Raw genomic sequence first — 25,161 nt, 5'->3', positions numbered from 1 at the left:
CAACCCATGTGCTTGAAGAGATAAGGAATCGTCTTGTAAAGATAAGAAACACGGAGATGCCCGCCTACATGAATCGCGAAGAACGGAAGTACGGGACAGCTAAATTCACGTGATCTTGCTTTTGTTACGTCTGACATGGAGCCTAATGAGTCAAAAGGTTGGGCACTGACACATCCAATCGGTCGCGTAGCTTAACGGCTAAGAACCACATCGGTTTCGGTTTTCTTCCAAGATCACCAGACCCAGTCTGAACAAGTCGATGTTCCGATACAGATCATCGAGCACCTTGACTTAAAGATAGTCTTGGTGTAGCATTACCAGAGTCCCTCTGATATTGCTCATATAAGGGAGACGCCGAATAGCGGTTCCTCTCATCGAGGATTATGACTTACTTGTGATCCTCATCCTGATCATGGCTGAATATCAATCATGTCCTCTCTACGGGACGCGCGGTCAATGAATTTTTGTCCCATTCCCAGCTTCTTCCTGGTGCTAATATATATCGGGAGAGATATGGTCAGCAGATGAAGCAATCGGTGTCAAATGAGCGTGAGATCGAATCTCTTGTTGGATGTGATCTTTATAAGCTTTCAAAGATGTCTCAGCAAGACCTGCAACGACTCCCATGATATTTGATTTTGGGTATATATAAACTATTCCCGGTTAGTAATTTCGATCGCGTAGCTCAATTGGCTAAACCACTTCGGTTCTGAGTTTCGTGAAAAGTCACACCGTGCGCGACCATAGGTCGACTGTGATCTTTATGGTTGAATTCGACCATATCCATGTATTTACTCATACATAAAATCGCAAGCTCTTCTGAGCTTGACATAGCGTCACTTTTTGACGCTCTCATCGAAAGATGACTGGCGGCTTTACGACCACTCGTCAATTCTTCTGCAAGAGGTACGGAAGAACGCGCGATCAAATCTTTTTCGCAACATCCTATTTTTACAGTAAAGGTTTCCACATTGTTGCTGTACTCGGTAGTGTCTCATTTCATTGTAGAGGGGCTAGGCTTCTGAGATACAATTTCTGCGATTGCTGATCCCTCAACTGGCCTCAAGATGGGCAGCGTAAGCCGTTACCTCGGCCAACGCTTTTTGGTTCATGATGGGGCTGGGTGATCGATCCCGATGCTTACACCATCTCTTTTTCTTGGATCCTTGAGTGGAAATCACAAACTGTTGATGCAGGATGCATTGTCCTATGACGATATATTGGGTCGTGCCGAACAGGGCTACCGGTCCAGTGGTCAAGGCATCTCCAGTCAGGTTCGAGTCTGATTTCAATGGCATTAGCTGTATCTGCACAATGGTAAAGCCGTGAGTTGAAGGGTCTCCGGAACAAATAGTGCACCGTGTACGTGAACGGCGAAAATTACATGGACACAAGGAGGGATATAAACCGTACTTGCACTACTAACCACGCAATGGTTCGATGCCTAATCGCATCGGCATGTACGAGAGATGAGGGGCTGACTCCTCTTCATCTTTTTGTTCTTGGAGGGTCCCAGGGATCCATTCTCGTACTGGTCCTATGCTCTTTAATCTTACCTATGAGATGTGGGCCTTGCGGTTGTAGATGCGAATCTTTGCTCTTCAACCATATGTTATGTAAAGAGCTTACGGTTTGTATCCAGCAGGGGCCAGTGAGTATGATGGGTTGTTGCAATATCGGGAGGCAAGATCGGAGAATTACTTTGTACATTTATTCGACACAAGGTTTACAAAGCGATATCAAGTATACTTACGACCGCGTTAGCATAATTTACTTAGCGGAAATCGTTGCCTCAAGTTTTCCGGCCGGAGACTTGAGGCAACGACCACCAGTTACCACCAGTTTAGAGATGTTCGAAAGAGCGCGCGATCAACCCGTCCCATTTGTATCTCTTTTTGGGAAAAACACACACCTCCTCCTCTTACCCTTTGTGGTGTCTGCTTCATAAGGTATAAGGTGGACAAAATCCTCGAGGTCACACAACAAGCTTCCAGGTCGCGCGGTCAATTATATTTCAGTCTTCGTTTTCTACCTTTTTTGTCGCGTACTCTGTTTTCGTTGATTCGAGTCGAGTCAAGGTGTTCAGAGCTCCTATGTACCATGAGTATGCCATAGTCGAGCATGTTAGTAATGGATTGTTACGATAACACATTGGTTCTCCTCTATAACTTTCTATTATCTGACAGTCTAAACCGAATCAGTCAATCCTCCAGGCGTCAGTATCGATGCTAGGTCTTCATGTACCGCTGGACTGTCATGCACAGTCGTACCCACTCTAGGACGATAGTTTGTTGAGATTCATGTGAGACAGTGACAAAAACAGTTCACACCATCATCGTCCCCCATTCATGTTCAAGAGAGAGTGTTTTCCATCGTTAGCCGAACAAAACCGATGACAACTCTGTTTTGGGGGGAAAACAGCTGATGAAGATTATGTAAACAGACATTCCGATCATTTCTTTAATCTGTTCCACGTGTTTGTCCAAACCTCCACTTTGTTTGTCTATGGGGTTATGTTTTTTGCCGGGGTTTAAAGGTTTGGAAAATGATCCCCAAAGATGATGATGAGCAGCAAGCAACCAAGCAAGCAACCTTGTGATTTATTTTGGAAGGGACAATTGTAAGCCAGAGGGGGGTTACGTACCATTTCATTCTCATCCATCAACGTCAAAGACATATTCATCATCCTCTCTTCAACTTCATTAGTCCGCTTTTGGTCTCTGACACGGTCACGCCTCCTATATATCTGGATCAACTCCTTGCAGCTGTTGTTTCTTTACTGTCCATCAACAGCTGATCTCGCTTTGACGCATTTTTAACGACCAAGACCTCCACTTTCAATATATCTTTTGGTTCACTTCAACTCATAACGCATATATCATCTTGAGCAGACTCGTATCTTTCCCCAAAAGGATAAACTTCACCCACCATGTCCACGGTCAATGGGACTGCCGCTGATGGCCATGCGGATCAATATGACCACGCCAAAGTGGCCCATTTCATAGGTAAGTAGCTCTCGTTATGAGCACGGACGGACTCAGGAATGAGCTTCTGCTGCGGTATCGAAAAGCTGACGATACAATCCTATTCTCTCCTTTCCTGGTCTCTATAATCCAAAGGTGCCAACTCTCTTGATGTCGCACCCGCAAGTAGAGTAACAGACTTCGTAAAAGCTCAAGGAGGTCACACCGTAATAACCAAGGTATGTCAGATACGTTGCCAATCGCGTTCAAGGTTTTCACTCTGACCTTATCGTCCAGGTGCTCATCGCAAACAATGGTATCGGTGCTGTCAAGGAAATCCGATCCGTCAGAAAATGGTCGTATGAGACCTTTGGATCAGATCGTCAGATTGAGTTCACCGTCATGGCTACTCCTGATGATTTGAGGATCAACGCAGAGTACATCCGAATGGCGGATAGATATGTAGAAGTTCCTGGTGGTTCTAACAATAACAATTATGCCAATGTCGATTTGATCGTTGACGTAGCTGAAAGAGCTGGTGTACATGCGGTTTGGGCTGGATGGTGAGCAATCTTTCACTCCGAACCTGCTGCGACTTTACTGATGCCCAATTTAGGGGTCATGCATCAGAAAACCCTCGACTTCCTGAAACCCTTGCCAAATCCAAGATCGTCTTCATCGGTCCTCCAGGAACAGCTATGCGATCATTGGGAGACAAAATCTCATCCACCATCGTTGCTCAGCACGCCAAAGTACCTTGCATGCCTTGGTCTGGTACCGGTATCTCAGACACTATACTCTCTCCTCAAGGTTTCGTAACCGTCCCCGATGACGCTTATAGCGAGGCTTGTGTCCACTCGTGGGAACAAGGTCTTGAGAAGGCGGAGAAGATTGGATGGCCTATCATGATCAAAGCTAGTGAAGGCGGTGGTGGTAAAGGTATCAGAAAGGTTGAGGAGGCCGAGAAGTTTAAGAACGCTTTCCAAGCAGTAGCGGGTGAAGTACCTGGTGAGTACAAACATCTGCAACCCTATCTCTCTTCGCAGCAATTTCAAACAATTATCTGATTATTTTATCCCTTTTCAGGTTCCCCAATCTTCATCATGAAGCTCGCTGGATCAGCACGACATCTCGAAGTTCAACTAATGGCCGATCAGTATGGTAATGCTATCTCCCTTTTCGGTCGAGATTGTTCCGTTCAACGACGACACCAAAAGATCATTGAAGAAGCTCCCGTCACAATCGCTCGACCCGACACCTTTGAGGAGATGGAGAAAGCTGCAGTACGACTCGCTAGACTTGTCGGTTACGTCTCTGCGGGTACCGTCGAATACCTGTATTCTCATTCCGATGATTCCTTCTACTTCCTTGAACTCAATCCTCGTCTTCAAGTAGAGCATCCTACTACCGAAATGGTCTCTGGTTGTAACATTCCCGCTATCCAACTCCAAGTAGCTATGGGTATCCCCTTGCACCGAATCAGAGATATCCGAACGCTATACGGTATGGACCCTCACGGTGTCACCGAAATTGACTTTGACGGTACACGACCTGAATCTGCCAACACACAGCGAAAACCTAAACCAAAAGGTCACGTTATTGCTTGTCGAATTACTGGTGAAAATCCAGATGCTGGATTCAAACCTTCTTCCGGTAATCTTACCGAGCTCAATTTTAGATCCAATTCGAATGTCTGGGGTTATTTCTCAGTCTCTTCCGCCGGTGGTCTTCACGAATATGCCGATTCTCAATTCGGTCATATCTTCGCTTATGGTATGGAACGTAGTGAAGCACGTAAATCAATGGTAGTTGCTCTGAAAGAACTCTCCATTCGAGGTGAATTTAGAACTACTGTTGAATACCTTATCAAATTGCTCGAAAAACCTGAATTCGAGAACAACACTCTTACTACTCAATGGCTTGATGGTCTTATTGCCGAGGGTATGACATCTGAACGACCCGATCCAACCATTGCCGTCATCTGTGGTGCTGTAGTCAAAGCTCATATTGCGTATGAAGCTTCTTTGGCTAAGTACAAATCGGTTCTTGACAAAGGTCAAGTCCCACCCAAAGATACTCTCCAAACCTTCTTCAAGAGCGAGTTCATTTACGAGAATGTTCGATACTCCTTCGCTATGGCTAAATCCTCACTCTTCTCATTTACCCTCTATCTCAATGGTGGTCGGATCTTCGTTGGCGCTCGAAGCTTGAGCGATGGCGGTCTCCTTATCGCCCTCGAAGGAGCTTCTCACACGATCTACTGGCGAGAAGAGGTCGGCGCAATGGTTCTCTCCATTGACTCCAAGACTACCGTCATTGAGGATGAACAAGATCCTACACAACTTCGATCTCCTTCTCCCGGTAAACTCGTTCGATACCTTGTAGACTCTGGTGATCACATTGATGCCGGTGAATCTTACGCTGAAATCGAGGTCATGAAAATGATCATGCCTGTCACTGCCAGTGAAAGCGGTATTGCCCAATTCATGAAACAACCTGGTCAAACTTTAGCCTCTGGTGAATTACTCGGTATCTTGACTCTTGATGATCCCACCAAGGTCAAATTCGCTAAACCATTCGAGGGTATTCTTCCAACTTTCGAGCTCAAGAACGGTCGATACGGTACAAAACCTCATCAACGACTTCGAGAACACCTCGAGATACTTTACGACAACCTGCAAGGTTTCGACAACAGCGCTTCCGTCATCAACTCTCTTCGAATCGTCGAGTCTACCTTACGAGACGTTGACTTACCTTACTCCAACGCTCAAGATGTTATGTCTACCCTCAGCGGCCGAATCCCTCAAAAGCTCGAAGAGGAAGTCAGAGCTACTCTTGACTCTTGCAGAGCCAAGCAGCTTGAATTCCCCTCCCTCAAGCTCAAGCGAGCGATTGACTATTACATTGAAGAGAATGTACCAATCAAAGAACGAGTTCAAGTCGTAGCAGCTATCTCTCCTCTTCAAGTCCTCATTGATGCTTTCGCTCACGGCCTCAAGGTCCACGAGTGGAGAACCTGGGCCGATATGCTCAACTACTTTGCCGATGTTGAAGAACCATTCGCTGATTCCACTCGAACCGCTGAGAACGTTGTTCTCAAGCTTCGAGAAGACAACAAAGACCTCGATGCGGTGGTCAGACTAGTACTTTCTCACGGCAAGATCGCTTCGAAAACCAAGCTTGTCCTAGCATTACTCGATATCGTCAAAAGCGAATCTCCTCGAGCTTCTGTAAATCCCGAAAGTCAGATCAATGCAGCTCTCAACCGATTGGCTACTCTTGAGTCTCGACCTGCTGCTAAAGTAGCGCTCAAAGCTAAGGAAGTGATGATCGTCGGTTCACTTCCATCTTACCAAGAAAGACTCACGCAGCTCGAGCAACTTCTCAAAGCTTCTGTTACCACCAGCTACTACGGTGAACTCGGTACTGGACATAGACTTCCCTCTGCTGATATGCTAAAGGAAGTCACCGATTCTCGATACACCGTCTTTGATGTCCTCACCACCTTCTTCGAACATGAAGATCCTTGGGTTGCTCTTGCTTCTTTGGAAGTATATATCCGACGAGCCTACCGAGTCTACAACGTCATGCACCTTGATTACGAGGTTGGAGAGAATGGTGAACCTCACATAATTACTTGGAAGTTCAAGCTTGGATCTCCTCAGTCCGAACCTGTGACTCCTCGTGTGGACTCTATGCGGGATTTCTCTCGAATCGCTTCCATGTCCGACCTCAACTACGTTGTTAATACCAGAACCGAGCCTACTCGATTCGGTCTCATGACTTCGTACAACAAACTTACCGATCTTGAGAACGGATTCGCCAAGTTATTGTCCATGTACCCCTCTTTCAGCCATGCTGAGTTTGCCGAAAAGTACGGTAGTGATGCTCGAAGTCCTCACGTCTTGAATGTTGCATTAAGACTGTTCAATGGTGAAGATTACAAGGATCAAGACCTCAATGACAAATTCCATGCCCTCGCGAACCAATACGCCGATAGGATCACCGGTAAAGGTATTCGACGAGTATCTTTCCTTGCTTGCCGAAAAGGTGAATACCCCTCTTACTTCACTCTTCGACCTACCTCCGATGGATCCTGGAAGGAAGAGGAAGCTATCAGAAACATAGAACCTGCACTCGCTTATCAGCTTGAGCTTGGACGACTGGCCAATTTTAAGATCACCCCTCAACCCTCTTCCAACAGACAAATCCATGTTTACCAGGCCGTTGGTCGAGAAAATTCTTCTGATGTACGATTCTTCGTTCGGGCACTATTACGTCCTGGTCGATTCCAAGGTAACATGCAAGTCAAGGAATACCTCATTTCAGAGACTGATCGACTCGTGGGAGATATTCTTGATACCTTGGACGTAGTTTCAGGTCAGTTCCGACAAGCCGATTGTAACCACATCAGCGTCAACTGTGTCTACTCTCTCAGTGTATCATATGATGATCTCCAAGAAGCTCTCGCTGGATTCATTGAGCGACACGGCAAACGGTTGTGGCGATTGCGAGTAACTCAAGCGGAAATCAGAGTCGTTATTGAAGATGAAGAGGGTAACCCATTACCCATCCGCGCATTCATCGAGAATGTCTCCGGTTTCGTTGTCAAATATGAAGCTTACCAAGAGATCACCAATGACAAAGGAAAATCTATCCTCAAATCGATCGGAGACCAAGGTCAATTCCATCTTCAACCTGTCAACTTCCCTTACACCACTAAAGAATCGCTTCAACCTCGACGTTACCAAGCCCATCTTACTGGTACCACTTATGTCTACGACTTCCCTGATCTCTTCAGACAAGCTGTGGACAAAGCTTGGCGACAACTCACTCAATATATCCCTCATATCAAGATCCCTTCGGACATCCTTCACGCCTCTGAACTCGTTCTCGATGAACATGGTGCATTGCAAGAAGTCAATCGTCCTCCTGGTCTCAACACTTTCGGTATGGTCGCATGGGTGTTCACCATGAAGACCCCTGAATATCCAAAGGGTCGAAAGGTGGTTGTCATCTCCAACGATATAACCTACCAAATCGGTTCTTTCGGTCCAATCGAAGACGACTTCTTCTACAAAGCTACCCAATACGCCAGACACCATGGTCTTCCTCGAGTCTACCTTTCCGCAAACTCCGGTGCTCGTATCGGTCTTGCAGAAGAAGTCATGGCTCTCTTCGATGTAGCATGGAGAGAACCCGGTAAACCTGAAAAGGGTTTCGATTACCTTTACCTTACTCCTGAAAAACTTGAAAAACTCAACACCCTAGGTGCTGGTAGTGTCATCACCAACGAGATTGAAGTTAATGGCGAACGAAGACATCAAATCACCTCTATTATCGGTCTCAAAGATGGTTTAGGTGTAGAGTGTCTTAGAGGATCAGGTTTGATCGCTGGTGAAACCGCCAGAGCTTACGATGATATCTTCACCATTTCTCTGGTCACCGCCCGATCAGTCGGTATCGGTGCTTACCTCGTCAGACTCGGTCAACGTGTTGTACAAGTAGAGAGTCAACCTATCATCTTGACTGGTGCTCAAGCTATCAACAAGGTCTTGGGGAAAGAAGTTTACACTTCAAACATTCAACTTGGTGGTCCTCAAGTAAGTGATGGATCTGCATAACAAAACGAGATGTATGCTAACAATCCGTACAGATCATGTACAAGAATGGTATTTCTCATCTTGTTGCCGCTAGTGACTTGGACGGTGCCCTTCAGATTATCAACTACTTGATGTTCATTCCTGGTGAGTCTTCAACACCAGATTGTATCGGACACTTGCTAAGATTCATTTCTCTTCGCAGACCGACGAGGACGAGCTATTCCTATCCTTCCAACCGGCGACTCATGGGACCGAAGTGTTGATTGGAAACCCACTAAAGCAGCTTACGATCCCCGAAACTTCCTTGCTGGTTGTTACGAGGATGTAGATGGTGTCAACACCTGGAAGTCGGGTATTCTTGACAACGGCAGTTTCTTCGAGACAATGGGTGAGTCCTCGATTGTGTAGATTTTAGCGCAACACTGATATCCTGAATTAGGTGGATGGGCTCAAACCATCGTGACTGGACGAGGACGACTTAATGGTATCCCTGTTTCCGTCATTGCAGCTGAAACTCGATCCATTGAAAGAGTTGACCCCGCTGATCCTGCCAACGAAAACTCCCACGAATCAAGAGTATCGCTCGCCGGTACAGTATGGTTCCCGGATTCTTCAAGAAAGACCGCCACCGCTATCGAGGATTCCAACAGAGAAGGTCTTCCTTTGGTCATCTTTGCCAATTTCCGAGGTTTCTCTGGTGGAATGTCAGATATGGCTCAAGCTATCTTGAAAGAAGGAGCCAAGATCGTTGATGGTCTCTCAAGTTATCGACATCCCGTTATCGTCTACCTTGTTCCTAATGGTGAATTGAGAGGTGGTGCTTGGGTAGTGTTAGACCCTTCGATTAACCCTGAACACATGTCAATGTTCGTTGATAATGAGTCCCGAGGTGGTGTGTTGGAACCCGAGGGTATCGTTGAAGGTTCGTGCAGCTTTTATCGCACTTCATCATAATTCAGAGCTAATTTTGTGATACAACAGTCAAATACCGAAGACCAAAGGTGCAAGCTACAATGGCTCGACTTGATTCCGATTATGCTGAACTCAAGAAAGCTTCTGAAGACCCCAATGCCAATGCTGAAGAAAAACTTGCGGCCACCACTAAACTCGAGGCTCGTGAAAAACACCTTCAACCTGCTTACCAATCTGTTGCCTTGGAGTTCGCCGACTTGCGTGAGTGATTACACTTGGATTTGCCAACAGGATATTTGCTGACAAGCCCGCCAACGATTTAGACGATCGAAGTGGACGAATGAAGGCCAAGGCTGACTGTATACCGTGCGACTGGGAGCATTCACGACGAGCGATTTACTGGTCATTGAGAAGAAAGTTGAGCGAAGTTGTGAGTTCACCAGAAGCACAGCAAAATCGTAATTCCAGCTGACGTTTTGGTGATTTGCAGCGAATAATGAAAAAGCTTTCTACTGCCAATCCTGATTTGACATACCCCGAACGAAAAGAATTGTTATCACAGTTTATCCCCACAGAACTCGGATCTGATTCTGACGTCGCTGCGTATATTGAGAAACAAGGTGAAGCAGTGGAGAATTTCGTACAGAGCATAAGGGACGAATACTGTGCCGAGACTTTGGTTTCATGGGCGTGAGTATTGTGTTTTCTCTCCTGATATATTGAGTACAATTTGGACTGATTGTATGTTTTTGGTGATGATAACAGATCAAGTAATCAAGAAGGTGTAATGTCAGGATTCAAGAGAATACTCGAAGGTTTATCACCTGAACAAAAAGCTGAAGTGTTGGCTGAATTAGGTGTTACATCTAACCCTTAAGCCAAGCGCAGGATATGATTTTGATTTGGTTCTCGATTGGATACTTTCTCATATTTTTGCATTGATTTTCCCTTTCTTTCACTTGTATATCATTTCGCATGCCCCTTTTGCTTTCTCCTCTTTATCTCTCTCTCTCTCTCACTCTCGCATGATTATATTAAAAGGGTTTCATTTTTGGTATTTCCTTGAAACTAAATAGATGAGATTGGATTTTTACGATACATTTCTCTTTCACATATATGCAAACCACATGTCTTCATCAACTGTTCAATTGTGGACACAGAAAAGTGCCACATTCGATTGGAACACAAAGTAATTCCCGGGGGGTATACACTTTATTTTGATTCCGTTAATATGGTTTGTGTTTTCAACTGTTCCATTCCCTATATGTTCTGATTTTTTATCTTCCCATCTCGCATCACGATAAATAAATAATAATCTCATCCAACACGAAAAGCAGAACTGAAATCAAAGAAGTGGAGGGTGTCCACTCTCTACATCTCTAGTACATCCCAATATTCATCACCATTCTCATCTGCAGATGTCAACTATCAATCCTATATCAACTGAATCAATACCTAATCAAAGTCAAAATGAATCAATAACGACAGATAATGTGAAAAAGGAACAAGGAAAGGGCCAAAACGAGTTACCTCCTCCGATACCGATGCCCGCCATCAAAGGTGAATCCTCACATACTGGAGATACCTCTAAGGCAGCACTCAAGCCTATCTCAACTCCAACGGCAAGACTACCAAGCTCACTACCTTCATCAACACTACCCCCAACAGCACCGTTGTCGTCATCTACATCAAAATCACTACAACCAGCAATACCAACTTCTTCGAACAAGTCGTTCCCAGGTCATGTAAATGCTAAAGCAGGACCGTCGACTGCACCATCTTACGAGAAAGAATTGAACTTGGCAAATAAGAAGAGAAAATGGTCAATGATGGGTTATAATGATGAAGAGATTGATTACTTGGAAAGTGAATGTACTAGGTGAGCTCTATAATATACTGTACTGGAAGAAAGGAAAGGAAAGCTGACCAGATGGACTTTTACCGTTTGCTGTTCTGTTCGCTCACTCTGTCGACATCCATGTTTGGATATACCTGATGATATCTCTTGAAATCATTCCTGTCATCAAATCGTCCTGCGAACCACCTCGAATCATACCTTTAAATCAATATCAGCCTTCATCTAGCAATGCTATTAGATCAAACTCAAACTTTGTACCCACCGCCACCGAGTAGATTCGATTCATTTGAAGATGTTGTAGATAGGTTATTGCCTTATCACATTTGGCAAATACATGACGAAGAATTGGAAGGTCAATACAAGACTGAAAAACAGGAAATCACAGGTAAGCTAACTTTTACCCGGAGACTTCTAAAGGGAAGGCTCAAGCTGAACATCTCATCATTTCAGAGATGAACGAAGCGAATGAGCTGGTGGAGAAGATAAGAGGTTTGAAAACCAGATTTGGGAAAGTTAGGAGAAGTGAGGCAGATGTAAGTAGTCACGAAAATTGGATCATTCTATCGGATAGCGGTCATCCTTCTTTGGCTATGTCAGGCAATCTACGTACTGATTTTCGATGTTCCATGAACAGTACCCCTCGCACATCCCGTCATTGATATCCATAACCAGTAATTTAGTTTCTGATTTGAAAGAGGAAGTGTCATCACTTCAAACAATCCTAAGACCATTGAATGCAGAATACGCAATTATCGAAAATGCAAAACGTAAGATTGAAGAAGAGAAAAGACGCATAGAAGATGAAAAATTACGAGTTGAAACAGAAAGAATACGGGCTATTGAAGATGAGAAAAGGAAGATTGAACATGAAAAGAGAAGGATAGAAAATCTGAAGAGGAAAGTGGAAGATGACAAGAAACTCATTGAGGATTCAAGAATAAGAGCTGAGCTGGAAAAGAAACGAATACGTGATCAAAGATTAAAACAGATACAAGAGGAAGAGGAACGAAGAAGAAATTTAGCAAAGACGTCGATTCCCTCTTCCAATTCAATTCCCTCACCTATCACATCACAGCCAGGTCATAATCCCTCTCCTGGTCAACCGTCCACTGCTCACTCACCATTTACCCCTACTCCACCAACTTCCGCACCGGTGATAGGACAGACTGTGCAGCCAATACTTCCAACCAGCCAGATATCCAATACTGCCATTTCACACAACCCTTTAGTCTCACCTGCTTCAGTGCCATCGTCATCAACGCCGCGTGCTGATCGAGGCAAACCTCGCGGACGTCCTAGAGGTAGGGGCAGAGGAGGAACCAGACCACCTGTCACCACGCATACCAACGGTTCTGGCACCGTAACGCCTAGTCCAGCTTCGACTTCCACCTCCCTACCTCCTCAACCTCCTCAACCTCCTCAACCTCCTCAACCTCCTCAGAGTATTAGACCTCCTTCCGCACCAACGACACCTGGGTCCACGTCGACTACAGCATCAACAGCGGTCAACAAAGGTCCCGTATCATTGACTGTGAATATGTGAGCTGCGTTTCTCTTATTCAGCTTATTGGTCCGCGGTTCTTGGACACACGAAGCTGATTGATCGCATATAGGTCCTTGATCCCCCAACTGGTTGCTTTGGGATTATTGATCATTCCACCAACGGCCAATTCTCCCAAAACTCCAGCTAGCATAGTGAAGACCTCAGAAGACAAAAAGACAATTGTATTATCAGTGTATGTCTCTCTGCCACCTACTTGTATGCTAAATGATAGTAAAAGCTGATAATCAGTGCGCGAATAGACATCTGGGGCAATGTTCCAAAAACCAATTACTGGCATTAGCTAAACTGTTAAACGTGAATACCAAACCTCCTACAAACACATCTGCGGCAAGCGGAAGTACGCCGCCACCGCTAAATAATGGTAATACACCTCAAGGATCCACATCGGTTCCCGCACCGCAGGGGCAAGCAAATAGTGCAGAAGGATTTTCTTCGGCGATGGTCTCTGAGAGTAACCAAGGCAAGTAAAATTCAGATGATGAGGAGTGTCAACCTAGTCATGAGAAGTACGATTCGAAGACAAATGTGATGAAAACGAATGATCTTAAATCTCTATGAGAACAATCTGTACAGTTATAAGTATACCATGCACAATATATATCATTTTTCAAGCTGTATGACGTTACAGCGGTCGGCGGATATGAGAAGCGGGTCGTTTGTTTGTTCTTTATCCTTTATTTGACCTATCGACCTCTCATTCAGCTTATGATGTATCGTTTCACCAGAACTGTGCAAGTCTTGTCGGTCTACCTTCTCTCCTCCCTGACCATACTCATACGTGACTTCTGTTGAAGCTGAAATGATTATGCTACCTTGTTCATACGCCACACATATTTTGGAGATACCACGTTGTTCTCCTTTTTCTATCTATTTTACCCTGAATCCCATCCTATCACGCTCTTGCGCATCTTTGCATTGCTTTTTCGCTTTTTTTTGGGTCTCTTTGTCTTCATCAGTACATCTTCACCTGCTTGCTTCCATCGCTCCATTGGGACTTCAGAGGTTCATACGCATACACATTTAGTTACTTGGCATCAGACATACACATACACCCTCCATCGAGCTGCTAGGAGATCCCGTCGATAATACCGTCTACCTACCGCGTCGCTGGTACCGTCAAACGTCAAATATCATATACGAGAAATTCGACCACGAAAGGCTTATTTTGACAAACTCCAACCGAATCCCCCCATTCTCTACGTCAGCTTTTAATATCTGATACTTCACAATCATGTCAAAACCATTCGTTCCGACTCCAAACATATCCAGACCCGGTACACCAAGTAATTCATTTGGTAAAGATGATAACAATCCCAATGCGATGTTGATGAACAACCTAGGTGCGGAGAGGGAGAGAGAAGGTAGGGAAAGAAGAGAAGAGAGGAAAGATGTCTTATCTGGCAAAGAACAAGGTCAGTCTTATCCCCCACTCTGACTTCTGAGATCGATATCAAACAGCTAATCAAACTGACTTGTTATCAAACACATCCTTTGGCCTCACAAATAGCCTTCCCAATCTTATCTTATTGCGCTGCTAGTATCATGATGACCGTAGTGAACAAAGTGAGTATTCATGTATAGCCAATAACATCTCAATGGGAGTTATCCTATTCATCCCCCATTAAAACACTTGCATTCGAATCACATTTACTAATATTAAAACATGTATTCTGATAGTACGTCGTATCAGGTGCAAACTTCACAATGACATTCTTGCTTCTCGCTATCCAATCTGCCGTTTGTGTATTGGCAGTATACTCTGTGAAAAGATTCGGCGTCATTACATGTAAGCATCGTATCTTCCAATCATGACCGGTCGTTCAATTGCTTATGCTATTCATGAATACACTATAGTCCGTGATTTCGACATGAAAGATGCTAAAGCTTGGTGGCCTATCTCATCTTTACTCGTCGCGGTCATTTATACTGGATCAAAGAGTTTGGTGAGTCCAAATTTATTTTTCACATTGCTTAAAGAGATCGCAAGCTAATCTTGTCGCACTTAGCAATTCTTGTCTATCCCTGTTTACACGTGAGCCGAGTCCACTCTGAGCTTCATATTCCACCTTGCTAGACTGATTTTGACCGACTCCCAATGTCTAGTATCTTCAAGAATCTTACTATCATCCTGATCGTAAGTGGCTACCAGGTTAAGGAAACGACAGAAATCAGCCACTGATCAAGTCCATTGTGTATCAGGCATATGGAGAAGTATTCATGTTCAATGGAAATGTAACTGGACTAACACTTTGTTCATTTGCCTTGATGGTGAGCTTCCTTTCCAAACCTCTGGGTGACTCAAGGATACCAGGCTGACGGATCGCTGTTCAGGTCGGATCGTCTATCATCGCCGCATGGGCAGATATCTCTTCTACATGGAGTAATCCTCCTGAACTAGATCCTACTGTTGGTCTAGAAATTGTCGCTGGACCTATATCAACTATTGGAGGGTTGAATGCAGGATACGTGTGGATGGCTGCTAATTGTTTGGCTTCTGCCGCTTATGTGAGTGTGGCCTTTTCACGGTGATCGAATGTGGCTTTGCCTTCTTCCGAGCGACAAAGGGGCGATTGCTGGGTCGGGGGGCCAGACTGGCAGGAGATGATGTCTAGAGGAATCGCCTCAACGTTTACTGACAATGTCTCATCTTGACCCCTCTAGGTCCTATTCATGAGAAAGCGAATCAAGGTTACCGGGTTCAAAGATTGGGACTCAATGTTCTACAACAATTTACTTTCCATCCCGATCTTAGTGGTCTTTTCATTGATTGTTGAAGATTGGGGAACTGAATCACTTCAACTTAATTTTCCTGCATCCAATCGAGTCATCCTCTTATCAGCCATCGCCTTCTCAGGAGCAGCTGCGGTGTTCATCTCATACTCCACTGCGTGGTGTGTTCGAGTATGTGGATCAACGACATACTCAATGGTTGGCGCCTTGAACAAACTTCCAGTAGCAGCATCAGGAATGTTATTCTTCGGTGATCAAGCTAGTTTTGGTAACGTCTCTGCTATAGGTGTAGGTGGATTAGCAGGTATAGTGTACGCCGTGGCGAAAACAAATCAAGCAAAGATTGATCAAGCTAATAAAGCTAGAGGTGCAACTGGAGGAAGAGCGTAATCAAAGAGGACTCCGAGTGATAGCTCGATGAAGAGGGAACAATAACACAAAGCCCTGTTTCAGACTTTGGAGGGAAGATAAATCTAGCAGGGGGAAAGGGAACGGGAGGAGAACGATGTCCTCGTGCAAAATGTACAGAAACTTCTGCTTGTCTGATCAGCTGGTGGTATCATAGCATATGATAGTGTTCATATACATTTCAATACACATTACAACACAAAATCTAATCGAGTAATTTCAAAGATCATGAATCCACATATAGAGCCTGATATGCACAGCTTGCATTGAGAAGCAAGAGTTCTAGGTAGAACAAGGTAGAACAAGGCAAGCTGTAATGTCATCGTGGTTTTGTTGACTGCTTTCCACTCCTGGCATCAATATCTCGCCTGAAACACATAGTCGAGAAGGACGTGAGACAGGTCCGATCGAATAACGGGCACGATCACTCGACGAGAAGGGACTCGGATGGCTTCAGACACTACCAATCAAGTCAAGCGCAATGGGAGGATGCATAACAGTTATCAACAATCTAAACGATCTCCTATCGATATTATGATCCTTGCAGTTCCCATGCTTTTTGACACCCATGAAAAGAACCCTTTTTCGACAAATTTCCGCCCACGTCGACCGAATATCATCAAGTCAGAACAAACAAACTTCCAAGATCTATCATTTAATACTATCTTATCGCTAATGTAGACCGAATGAAGGATCGAAGAAGTAGTCTAGTCTGATATTGAATTAGGAGTGACTTAAGAAGGGGGAGCACCGGCACCTCGACCGACACCGCCGAATCGCTAAATGGTAAAATGAGTATATATCAGATTTTTATTTACTATATGGTATGAAGAGATGAGATGTATAACTTACAGGTCGGTAGTCACCTGAGGCGCCTTCTTTCTCACCACCATCATCTCTTCTTCTGTATTCTCTGTCACCTCTTGGTGCTCTGTAAGCGCCACCTTCTCTTCCACCTTCTCGTCTGTCACCACCGTAACCTGAAGGTCTACCTTGAGGTCTGGCGGGTTTCATGTGAGTTTGAGGAACGATCTCTGAAGGGAGGTTCAAGTACTCTCTGAGGTAAGCGAGACCTTCCTCAGTGAGGGTGTAGTAATACCATTGCCAAGAGAATTGAGTCTTGACGTATCCTTTAGAAGTCAAAGATTGCATAGCTTTGACAACTTCAAGGTTTCGAACAGAAGTGATATCGGGATGAGCAGGTCTGTTGAAATCTTTAGGAGCGACTAAAACACCTTCCTTGAAAAGGGTCTCGTAGATCTGGTAAGTTAATTTTATCAGTAAATTACCCCCATATACACACCCCATTTATTGTCTGTCTTTCTGAAGATGACTGAGACTGTCTAGCCCGCGGCGGGCTAGAAGAAGGTCAAACTCACGACTCGTCGGTTTTGCTTGGTGATGATCATTTTGTCTAATTTATATACCTTTTTGTTTTCTTAAATTAAGAAATGAAGAGGAATATAGGGTTTTTTTCGGTGATGTGAATTTGCTTGAAAAAGGCCGCTGACTATAAAGTGATTTTAAAATATAGCAAGGTCAGCTGTATGCTTGTGGAAATGCTGAATACGTATAGTAGGAGGGGATACTGACCTTTGGCGTGTTGATGAGGAGAAGAAAGGTGAATGTGTTATCAGGCCTCACACTTTTAGGTAGACACTCGCTCGACGATGGAATGCACTACTGAGAGGACTTTTTAGGTGAATTGTCAGAAAGCAATTGACGAAACTCCGTCGGATATATAATCGTGTGGCATTTGCCTACCTACATCGTTTTTGATCCCGTTTTGCCTTGCAGTAATGGGTCGTGGTCGACACGTGCTGGTCACGGTGACTCAACTGGACGCGAGCTGTTTTATTTATTCACTGGTTATTTTCTGCTTGCAACATTGCACGTTACAACTGATACTTAGGACCTGCGTTCAATCCAAATCGAGTGGCCCTTCGTGTGCATGTCAGGATTAAGAAGTTTCAATGCAATTGGGCATTCACCAATTCACCGTATAAAATGGAATCCGCGCACAGACGTATTGGACAAATAGATGTTCATAGCGTTCGGAAGGTAAATGCCAAAGATAAGATCACGATCAGAAAGCAAATGCGCCGAGGAATGTTTCTCCGTTGTTAATTTTGAACAGATCTTTGTTGATGAGGCCAATTGAGAAACCAACACATTCTGAAAGTCGTCTTATAGCACGACTATATGGAATCTATATCAAGGAGCATGTATTAACAGAAAGACACGTCGCACGACTATCAAAAAAGACGATCCCGCCCGTATCCTCTCCACCACTTTGCCTCGATCATGATCATTCGTTTCTTGAATTCTTGATCGCAAGTCCAACTAATATGGGACATCGCTTACCTTGTAATAGCTAGTATGTGCATCAGGGCATTACAAGCTTGTTGTCTCGTGATGGTTTATTCGCATACTTCGTTTGATTCCCTTGATTGTTGATGTATTCCCTCGTGGGAAAGGATATGGAAGGGGTTTATCGGCATAAATATAGAATCTCGTATTTTTAGATCTTGTTTCGAACATCACGCACCGTTCACGCTTCTCGTGCTCTCGGATTGCATCTCTCACAACAAGTCTCATCTGATATTGTCAGCTTGATTGCTTGTCTGCCAAGTGCTTCGCCATCATCATCATTATCCATATTATTGACATCGTTGTCGTCTCGGATAGGAAGATGAAACATCATTAGAAATTCGCGCCAAAATCAAAATCAAAAAAAGCAAATTGTGAGAAACGCGTCTCAATCTCGTCAAGATCTCAAAGTTCACTTGCAACTTTCTCGTCCAGTTCTCCTGCTCTCTTCACTCACATCAATATAGTCATCGTCATCCATTCTTCTACACCTAGAAATTCTAGGTCTGTATGAGTGAATAGTGAACAAGCAGAACGATGGCACCTAATTATCCATGGTCAAGATCGCAACCTTCTTCCTCATCGTCATCATCATCAAATAATAACAACAACACACAGCAAAATGGAAATGAGCATGCTACACCTACACAACGCAATATGGATTCTTCAAGACCTATAGTAGTTTCAGCATCTGGTATATCAACCAATTCACCTGCTATACATAATCCAAACTTGAATTTAAATGTAGATTCACCGTCAACTTTAAGAGCAAGAGTCTCATCACCTAGATATTCAAATACGATCACTCAAGCTAATGTAGAATCATTTCAAAATGAGAATGTATCTTATCCTTCTCCAGTTGACAGTATAAAAAGAGGCAAATCAAAGAAAAAGAATAAATCACAAGGCGGCGGTTGGATAGAATTAACTGGTACACCTTCACCTTCCAAATCCAATTACAATCACAATTACAATTACAAACAGAATGATCATTCGAATTCACCAATAATACCTAAATATGATCCAAGAGGTTATCCAATAACCACGAGGGAGGAAAGACATGATAATTGGAATACGATTCAAAGATCACCTGAATCATACAAGTATGGAAATGAAGGATCAGCCTCGAGAATGGCAAACGGTGGTTACGGATTAAGATCATCACAATCGAATGATTCTCTATCTTCTGAAATATCATCAACGGGTGCAGGTGTAAATGAAGAAAACTCTAAATTCTTATCTACAGGTTCGAATAGACCGACTTCATATTATTTACCCAATTACTCTTCTTCCGGTTCTGGTTCTGGTTCTGCTTCGGGTTCAGGTTCAGGCGCAAGTTCATCTAGTCATGGACCATCACCGACTACTCTATATCCACCAAATCTGGATTATTCTCTATCGAATCCTTCTTATTCACCTTATGACAATGTGGCCAACGGTGGTATAGTGCCCAATCCAAATCCCTTACCTAGTCTTTATGGCGATTCAAGGGTTTCTCTAAACTCAATGAATAGTGGTGAAAGTATGACGCATTTTAGGCAACATGATCATCTAAGACATATGGATAATGGTGAAAGAGGTTATGGATACAGTAATTTGAGTATAACAAGTAAAGGTGGTAAAAAACATTTATCGGATATGGTATGTCCTTTTTGCTTATCCTCTCAATTCATTCTGTGATTTCCCCTTATCTTTTCTAGATCCGCAGCTGTACCCGCAGTGCTGATTTTTCTTGTTTTTCCATCTGCAGTTCTCATTGCCCGCAGACCCAGCAACATGGTCAAATCTAGGCCCAGAAGCAGATGACGATTTCCATGATCCTGATTATCGTCCAGCCAACAAGGTGAGCAATTTTAGAGTCAAGATTCATCAGCTAGTGTACGATAACTGGGCGGAAGTTACAAACCGGAGCTAAACCTGTGTTTCCTACATAGAGCCGTTTCCATGCTGCCATTTTTACAGCTCGAGGAGCAGCCAATCTGGGTTGTTTGCTCATGATGGTTCTTGTTCTAACGATGCTTTTGTGAGTTGTATGATGATCCAATATAGTACCACCATATGCATTTACTGATAATTAAGAATGTCTCAGCGCTGGATATCCTATACTGGATTACTATCTAGGGCAGAAACAGATTTCATCTAATGGGGCTTTCAATCTCGGTGGTATAAAGTGAGAAGGTCCCCTTTCAACTCTTTGCCACGGACAAGAAACTAATGTTCGATTCTTTCCCTCTTTCCGTAATCTTCTTTCTTTCTTTCTCTCATACGCAATCTCGTTACCTCAGTGCAACTGGCCAAATACCCGACATCGGTGCCTTTCAGTTGATCGACAAAGATACTCCGCAATCAGCGTATACCTGGACAAGTCTGGAAACGGGCGAGGATTGGGATTTGATCTTCTCAGATGAATTCAATAATGATGGCAGGACTTTTTTTGATGGTGAGTGCTTGTTGTCCCAAGCAATGAGAGTTAAGGGTACTGATATCGCCAAACTGCATAGGCGACGACCCGTATTGGGAAGCAGTAGATCTACATTATTGGCAAACGAACAATCTGGAATGGTATGATCCACGAATGGTAACTACTACAGGTGGACACTTGCAGATAACGCTGGATAAAGTTGCAACGAACGGGATGAACTATACTGGTGGAAGTGAGTTATCATTATTATCTATCGTTGGCTGGATCCATGGACACTCTCAAGCTAAATGTTTCGATTCTTCTCCTTGTAGTGATTTCAACATGGAACCGACTCTGTTTCACTGGTGGATATGTGGAAGCATCAGTGTCATTACCTGGAACAAGTAGTGTTTACGGTCTTTGGCCAGCTATTTGGACTATGGGTAATCTTGGTAGAGCGGGATATGGTGGTTCATTAGATGGAATGTGGCCTTATAGTTATGACTCTTGTGATGTTGGTACATTACCTAATCAAACTTTGAACGGTGAGTTCTTCATTCCTCATTCGCCCTCTCACTGTCATACAGAGACGTGAGGAACGCCTAGTATGTCTTTTTTAAGGATCACAACTAATGATCTTGAATGAATCTGGAAATAAAGGTAAACCGGAGATCACAACCACAGAAGGAGATCCCACATATGATTATAGTCTATCATATCTACCAGGTCAAAGATTGTCAAGATGCACTTGTACGAATGATAAGACTCATCCAGGTCCGCAGCTTTCCAATGGTACTTTCAGAGGTAGGAGTGCGCCGGAAATTGACATGTTCGAAGCTACTGTAAGGCGTCCTGCTCTTTCCCGGGCTATAAATAAGATACTCATCAAAATGAATAGGTCGATTCTACACTATTACAAGGTGAAGTGTCACAATCTGGCCAATGGGCACCATTTAATCCTCACTATTATGTAAGTCATATCATCTTGCTGCTCTCTCTTTCCCTGCAAGACTAGTGCCATAGGCATCGACTGACCTTGAAGCTTTACTTTCGCAGTTCCTCAATACCTCTACGAATTATTACGATGTATACGATGACGATGTAACGAAGATCAATACTTATATGGGAAGTATATATCAGCAAGCTACTTCTGGACTATCGGTGACTGATCAAGTGAGTCATTGTTCGCTGTTTGGAGCGGTGTGTCATAGAAAGCTGACTGATACTCTCTTGTGTTTGCAGAACTGCTAGTATGTTGTTTTACTCTAACTCTACACCCTTTTTCAGCGGTTCGCATATTCAAGGTATTGATGAGTTTATCCGTCCTCATAGTACCCAAAACACCGGCTGTTTCTCTGCATACGGGTTTGAATATTCCCCTGGAGCGTGAGTCGAGCTATCTCCAATAACCAACCATACCGCTTCATTTTTGCTGATGCGGCACTCGAAACCTTATAGAGATGGGTATATCACTTGGGTCAGTAATGCCAAGAAAGCATGGACTGTCAGGGGTGCAGGTGAGCTTCTTGGACAATGCCATAATTCTGCTTCACTGTTCAGTGAATCGGAATTTCAGCTGACCAAACTTCCTCGAACATTCAGCTATGGCCCCAAACGCAGACGCGATGGTCGGGCAAAGGTTAGTATCGGAGGAGCCAATGTACTTGATCATGAATCTCGGTATCTCAGAGAACTTCGGTGCGGTAGAGTGAGTCAAGCACACTGATTCTACCTTGTCGTTTCAATATTCCGGACAGTAATGAAGCTGATACAATCGCATACTAGCTATGACGGTTTGGAAAAGCTTTGGCCAGTAAAGTGAGTTTGACACAACCAACTTCCCTTTCATGACGTTTTCTGATCTATGTTGATTAGGATGTTGGTTGATTATATCCGAGTATATCGTACGTCAATGTTTTCATTTGTACTAGCGCCCGAAGTACCTGAAACTGGTCTGACCTTGTTCACGTTGATAGAGGACCCTAATCAAAGGAATTTGGGCTGTGATCCTGCCGCTATGCCTACCGCTAAATACATCTCCTTGTAAGTTTTGGTTCTGATGAGAAAAGTCAAAATTAGACTGATCTTGTTCATAGATACCCTGATGCGTACAATAACCCAAACATCGTAAGTTATTCTTCTCTGGCACTCTGCAAAGACAATCAGAATTGACTTGATTTACCGTTCAGACTATAATGGAGCAAATACCTAACTTTACGAAACCGAAAAACACTTTAGTCGATACTTGTTAAGCTTTACTTGGAGTTCACCACCGACCCCGGGTGAATATAAACGATTTCATAGTACGACACTGATTACTTGTACATTAATCAACATTAGAAGTGACATCTTTAGCAACATTGAAACCACAGCCTTCATTATCATTATAGACAAATGCATTGGACTTGTTTGTGCTGAATTGATTTGCTATAAATTGGTACGGAGATTTAGGTTGTTGATCGAACTAATATGGGTCAAATCGTTTTTCTTTTCTTTTCTCTTTTCTCCTTTGATCACCTCTTGAAGCATTTGCATTCGCACCTGCAGCAGCACCAATGATAGGACCATATCTTGGACGTTCTTCCATCGATTCATCATCATCATCTGATTTATCCGATATTTCCTCTGATGATTCAGTATGAATTTCACTTTCTTCATCACTCTGATCTTGATCCATAACATCATCTTCATCACCTGAAATATCGATATCAGGATCACCGATAATCAATTTATCTGAAAGAGACGATAAAGTCCATCCTGACAATACACCATCTTCAGATCCGGTATATATAGCTTCATTTGATAAATCATGATACAATGATCTGATAACATCTTTATGTCCTCGGGATTTTGATGGTCCAGATAACAGATACGATGAAGGTGTGTAATCTGTTGAAGAAGATGATTGATGTTGAAGCACGATATCTCCGCTGCAACAGGGGACAAGGGGGGCCAATTCCGTCAACGATCCTTATCTTCCATCAAGCAGACGAGTGGGGAGCGAACATTGGTATCACAAACAACGGAAGAACGTATGAACTCACTCGTTAGTTCCAACGGCAGTGATCGCACCTCCATTCTTACTGATTCCCAAAGAAGGTACTACGTCAATCAAGTAATCTGATTTCAGTTGTACTTTCGATTCCATCTCTTCGGATGCTGTTTGAGTTATCGTTGGCCCTTGTTTCGGTGGAGTGAAAGTCTTGAATTTGAATGCAGATGATGGGTATTCTACGTGGTTCTGAAGCTGTAGAGATTTTTTCACATGGAATCAGCTAAAAGCCTCTTTATCTGACATATGATTAGATTTTGATGGGAGCCAGAAATACTCACCTCCAATTCATCTTCTATACCTTTCCCAATATCCCAAACAGCGACTTGATCCATGTCACTCCTTGCCCAAATTTTCATTTTACCTTTATGTAAATAACTTGTTACATCTGCGATACTTTGACCCCAATTCTCAGCCGTCAATACCGCCTCATCTTCGTCCGTCTCTTTCAGATTTGATAAAGCCACCAAACCATCCGTTGAAGAGGATAACAATAATTTATCAGGTAATGGACCTGAACTTGATGAAGAAGAAGAAGAAGAAGATCTTAGATAAGTTGAAGTGGTGGGTAAGATTGATAGATGTGTTATATCATCTGAATGTGTAGATGAATGTATATAAGCTGATTTTGAAGGATTTCGATCATCCCAAAATAGTATATGTGATTCAGATGACAGTAATTCAGTTCCTCCAATTACCAAATGATCTCTTTGGGATATAGCCAATGCTGTTACTGGTATAGGTTTTCTCACCGATGCTATTTGCACGAGGATGAAAGATCAGCTCGTTTATATTCACGAGTTAACAGAAACACTCGACTTACCCTGTATGATCGTAGCAGATCTCTTACTTCTCTCATCCCATCTCACGATAGTACCATCTTTAGCTGAAGACCATAACGAATCTTGATCAGCTACCACACTGGTTATATTCCCTTGATGTCCTCCTGAAAGACGTTCGATAGGTTGAAGCGTTTGATTATCGACTATAGTCAATTCGGGACCTGGATGTCGAAGGATCAAGTGCGGATTCGTAGGTGAAGGTGTTATGGACAATATGTATGGTCGGGTAGGAAGAGGTGATGATATCGTCGCATATGTTATCGAAGGTGGTGCTGGCATCTTATCTACTTGTATGTCTTCAGCTGAAGAGTCTGCACCAAGAAGAGTATCAGCCTTGATGGGTCGGAAGAGATATACCTGAGAATGGTTTGAAGTTGTTACACATCAGAGAAAGTCCAAAATCCAAAAATCCAAAGTTTGAAATAATAATCATCGTTCAGGAACGAATTCCTCCCAAA

At 43.5% G+C, this 25,161-nt stretch overlaps 6 protein-coding genes across 6 annotated transcripts; 4 read left to right on the top strand and 2 right to left on the bottom strand.

Annotated features, from left to right (window-relative positions):
• Window positions 1-2,929: 2,929 nt before the first annotated feature.
• On the top strand, window positions 2,930-10,355 carry IL334_006213 (uncharacterized protein; the record flags this gene model as incomplete). The annotated part of the gene is made up of 12 exons (XM_062937917.1): window positions 2,930-3,005; window positions 3,120-3,202; window positions 3,261-3,526; window positions 3,580-3,971; window positions 4,050-8,566; window positions 8,620-8,710; window positions 8,769-8,954; window positions 9,006-9,488; window positions 9,548-9,739; window positions 9,802-9,908; window positions 9,969-10,168; window positions 10,244-10,355. The coding sequence occupies 12 exons, from the start codon at window positions 2,930-2,932 to the stop codon at window positions 10,353-10,355; spliced, it is 6,705 nt and encodes a 2,234-aa protein (XP_062793968.1).
• A 541-nt stretch (window positions 10,356-10,896) lies between these two features.
• IL334_006212 (uncharacterized protein) lies at window positions 10,897-13,368 on the top strand (the record flags this gene model as incomplete). The annotated part of the gene is made up of 6 exons (XM_062937916.1): window positions 10,897-11,357; window positions 11,552-11,721; window positions 11,787-11,869; window positions 11,971-12,875; window positions 12,950-13,072; window positions 13,140-13,368. 6 exons carry the CDS (start codon window positions 10,897-10,899, stop codon window positions 13,366-13,368), a joined length of 1,971 nt encoding a protein of 656 aa, XP_062793967.1.
• Window positions 13,369-14,131: 763 nt separating this feature from the next.
• IL334_006211 (GDP-mannose transporter 1) lies at window positions 14,132-16,020 on the top strand (the record flags this gene model as incomplete). The annotated part of the gene is made up of 9 exons (XM_062937915.1): window positions 14,132-14,312; window positions 14,408-14,463; window positions 14,578-14,686; window positions 14,755-14,843; window positions 14,907-14,932; window positions 15,004-15,034; window positions 15,100-15,168; window positions 15,232-15,405; window positions 15,562-16,020. 9 exons carry the CDS (start codon window positions 14,132-14,134, stop codon window positions 16,018-16,020), a joined length of 1,194 nt encoding a protein of 397 aa, XP_062793966.1.
• A 752-nt stretch (window positions 16,021-16,772) lies between these two features.
• IL334_006210 (uncharacterized protein) lies at window positions 16,773-17,447 on the bottom strand (the record flags this gene model as incomplete). The annotated part of the gene is made up of 3 exons (XM_062937914.1): window positions 16,773-16,817; window positions 16,891-17,298; window positions 17,418-17,447. The coding sequence occupies 3 exons, from the start codon at window positions 17,445-17,447 to the stop codon at window positions 16,773-16,775; spliced, it is 483 nt and encodes a 160-aa protein (XP_062793965.1).
• Window positions 17,448-18,945: 1,498 nt separating this feature from the next.
• Window positions 18,946-23,061, top strand: IL334_006209 (uncharacterized protein; the record flags this gene model as incomplete). The annotated part of the gene is made up of 18 exons (XM_062937913.1): window positions 18,946-20,049; window positions 20,159-20,251; window positions 20,343-20,431; window positions 20,498-20,578; window positions 20,694-20,848; window positions 20,910-21,062; window positions 21,142-21,354; window positions 21,470-21,651; window positions 21,708-21,779; window positions 21,866-21,999; window positions 22,052-22,195; window positions 22,268-22,326; window positions 22,412-22,517; window positions 22,595-22,627; window positions 22,685-22,713; window positions 22,786-22,852; window positions 22,906-22,936; window positions 22,999-23,061. 18 exons carry the CDS (start codon window positions 18,946-18,948, stop codon window positions 23,059-23,061), a joined length of 2,808 nt encoding a protein of 935 aa, XP_062793964.1.
• A 212-nt stretch (window positions 23,062-23,273) lies between these two features.
• Window positions 23,274-24,982, bottom strand: IL334_006208 (uncharacterized protein; the record flags this gene model as incomplete). The annotated part of the gene is made up of 4 exons (XM_062937912.1): window positions 23,274-23,739; window positions 23,854-24,056; window positions 24,143-24,618; window positions 24,685-24,982. The coding sequence occupies 4 exons, from the start codon at window positions 24,980-24,982 to the stop codon at window positions 23,274-23,276; spliced, it is 1,443 nt and encodes a 480-aa protein (XP_062793963.1).
• Between the last annotated feature and the right edge of the window lie 179 nt (window positions 24,983-25,161).

This window comes from Kwoniella shivajii, chromosome 8 (assembly GCF_035658355.1).
Source record: "Kwoniella shivajii chromosome 8, complete sequence".
Taxonomy (NCBI): domain Eukaryota; kingdom Fungi; phylum Basidiomycota; class Tremellomycetes; order Tremellales; family Cryptococcaceae; genus Kwoniella; species Kwoniella shivajii.
This window is presented reverse-complemented; position numbering and strand designations above follow the sequence as displayed.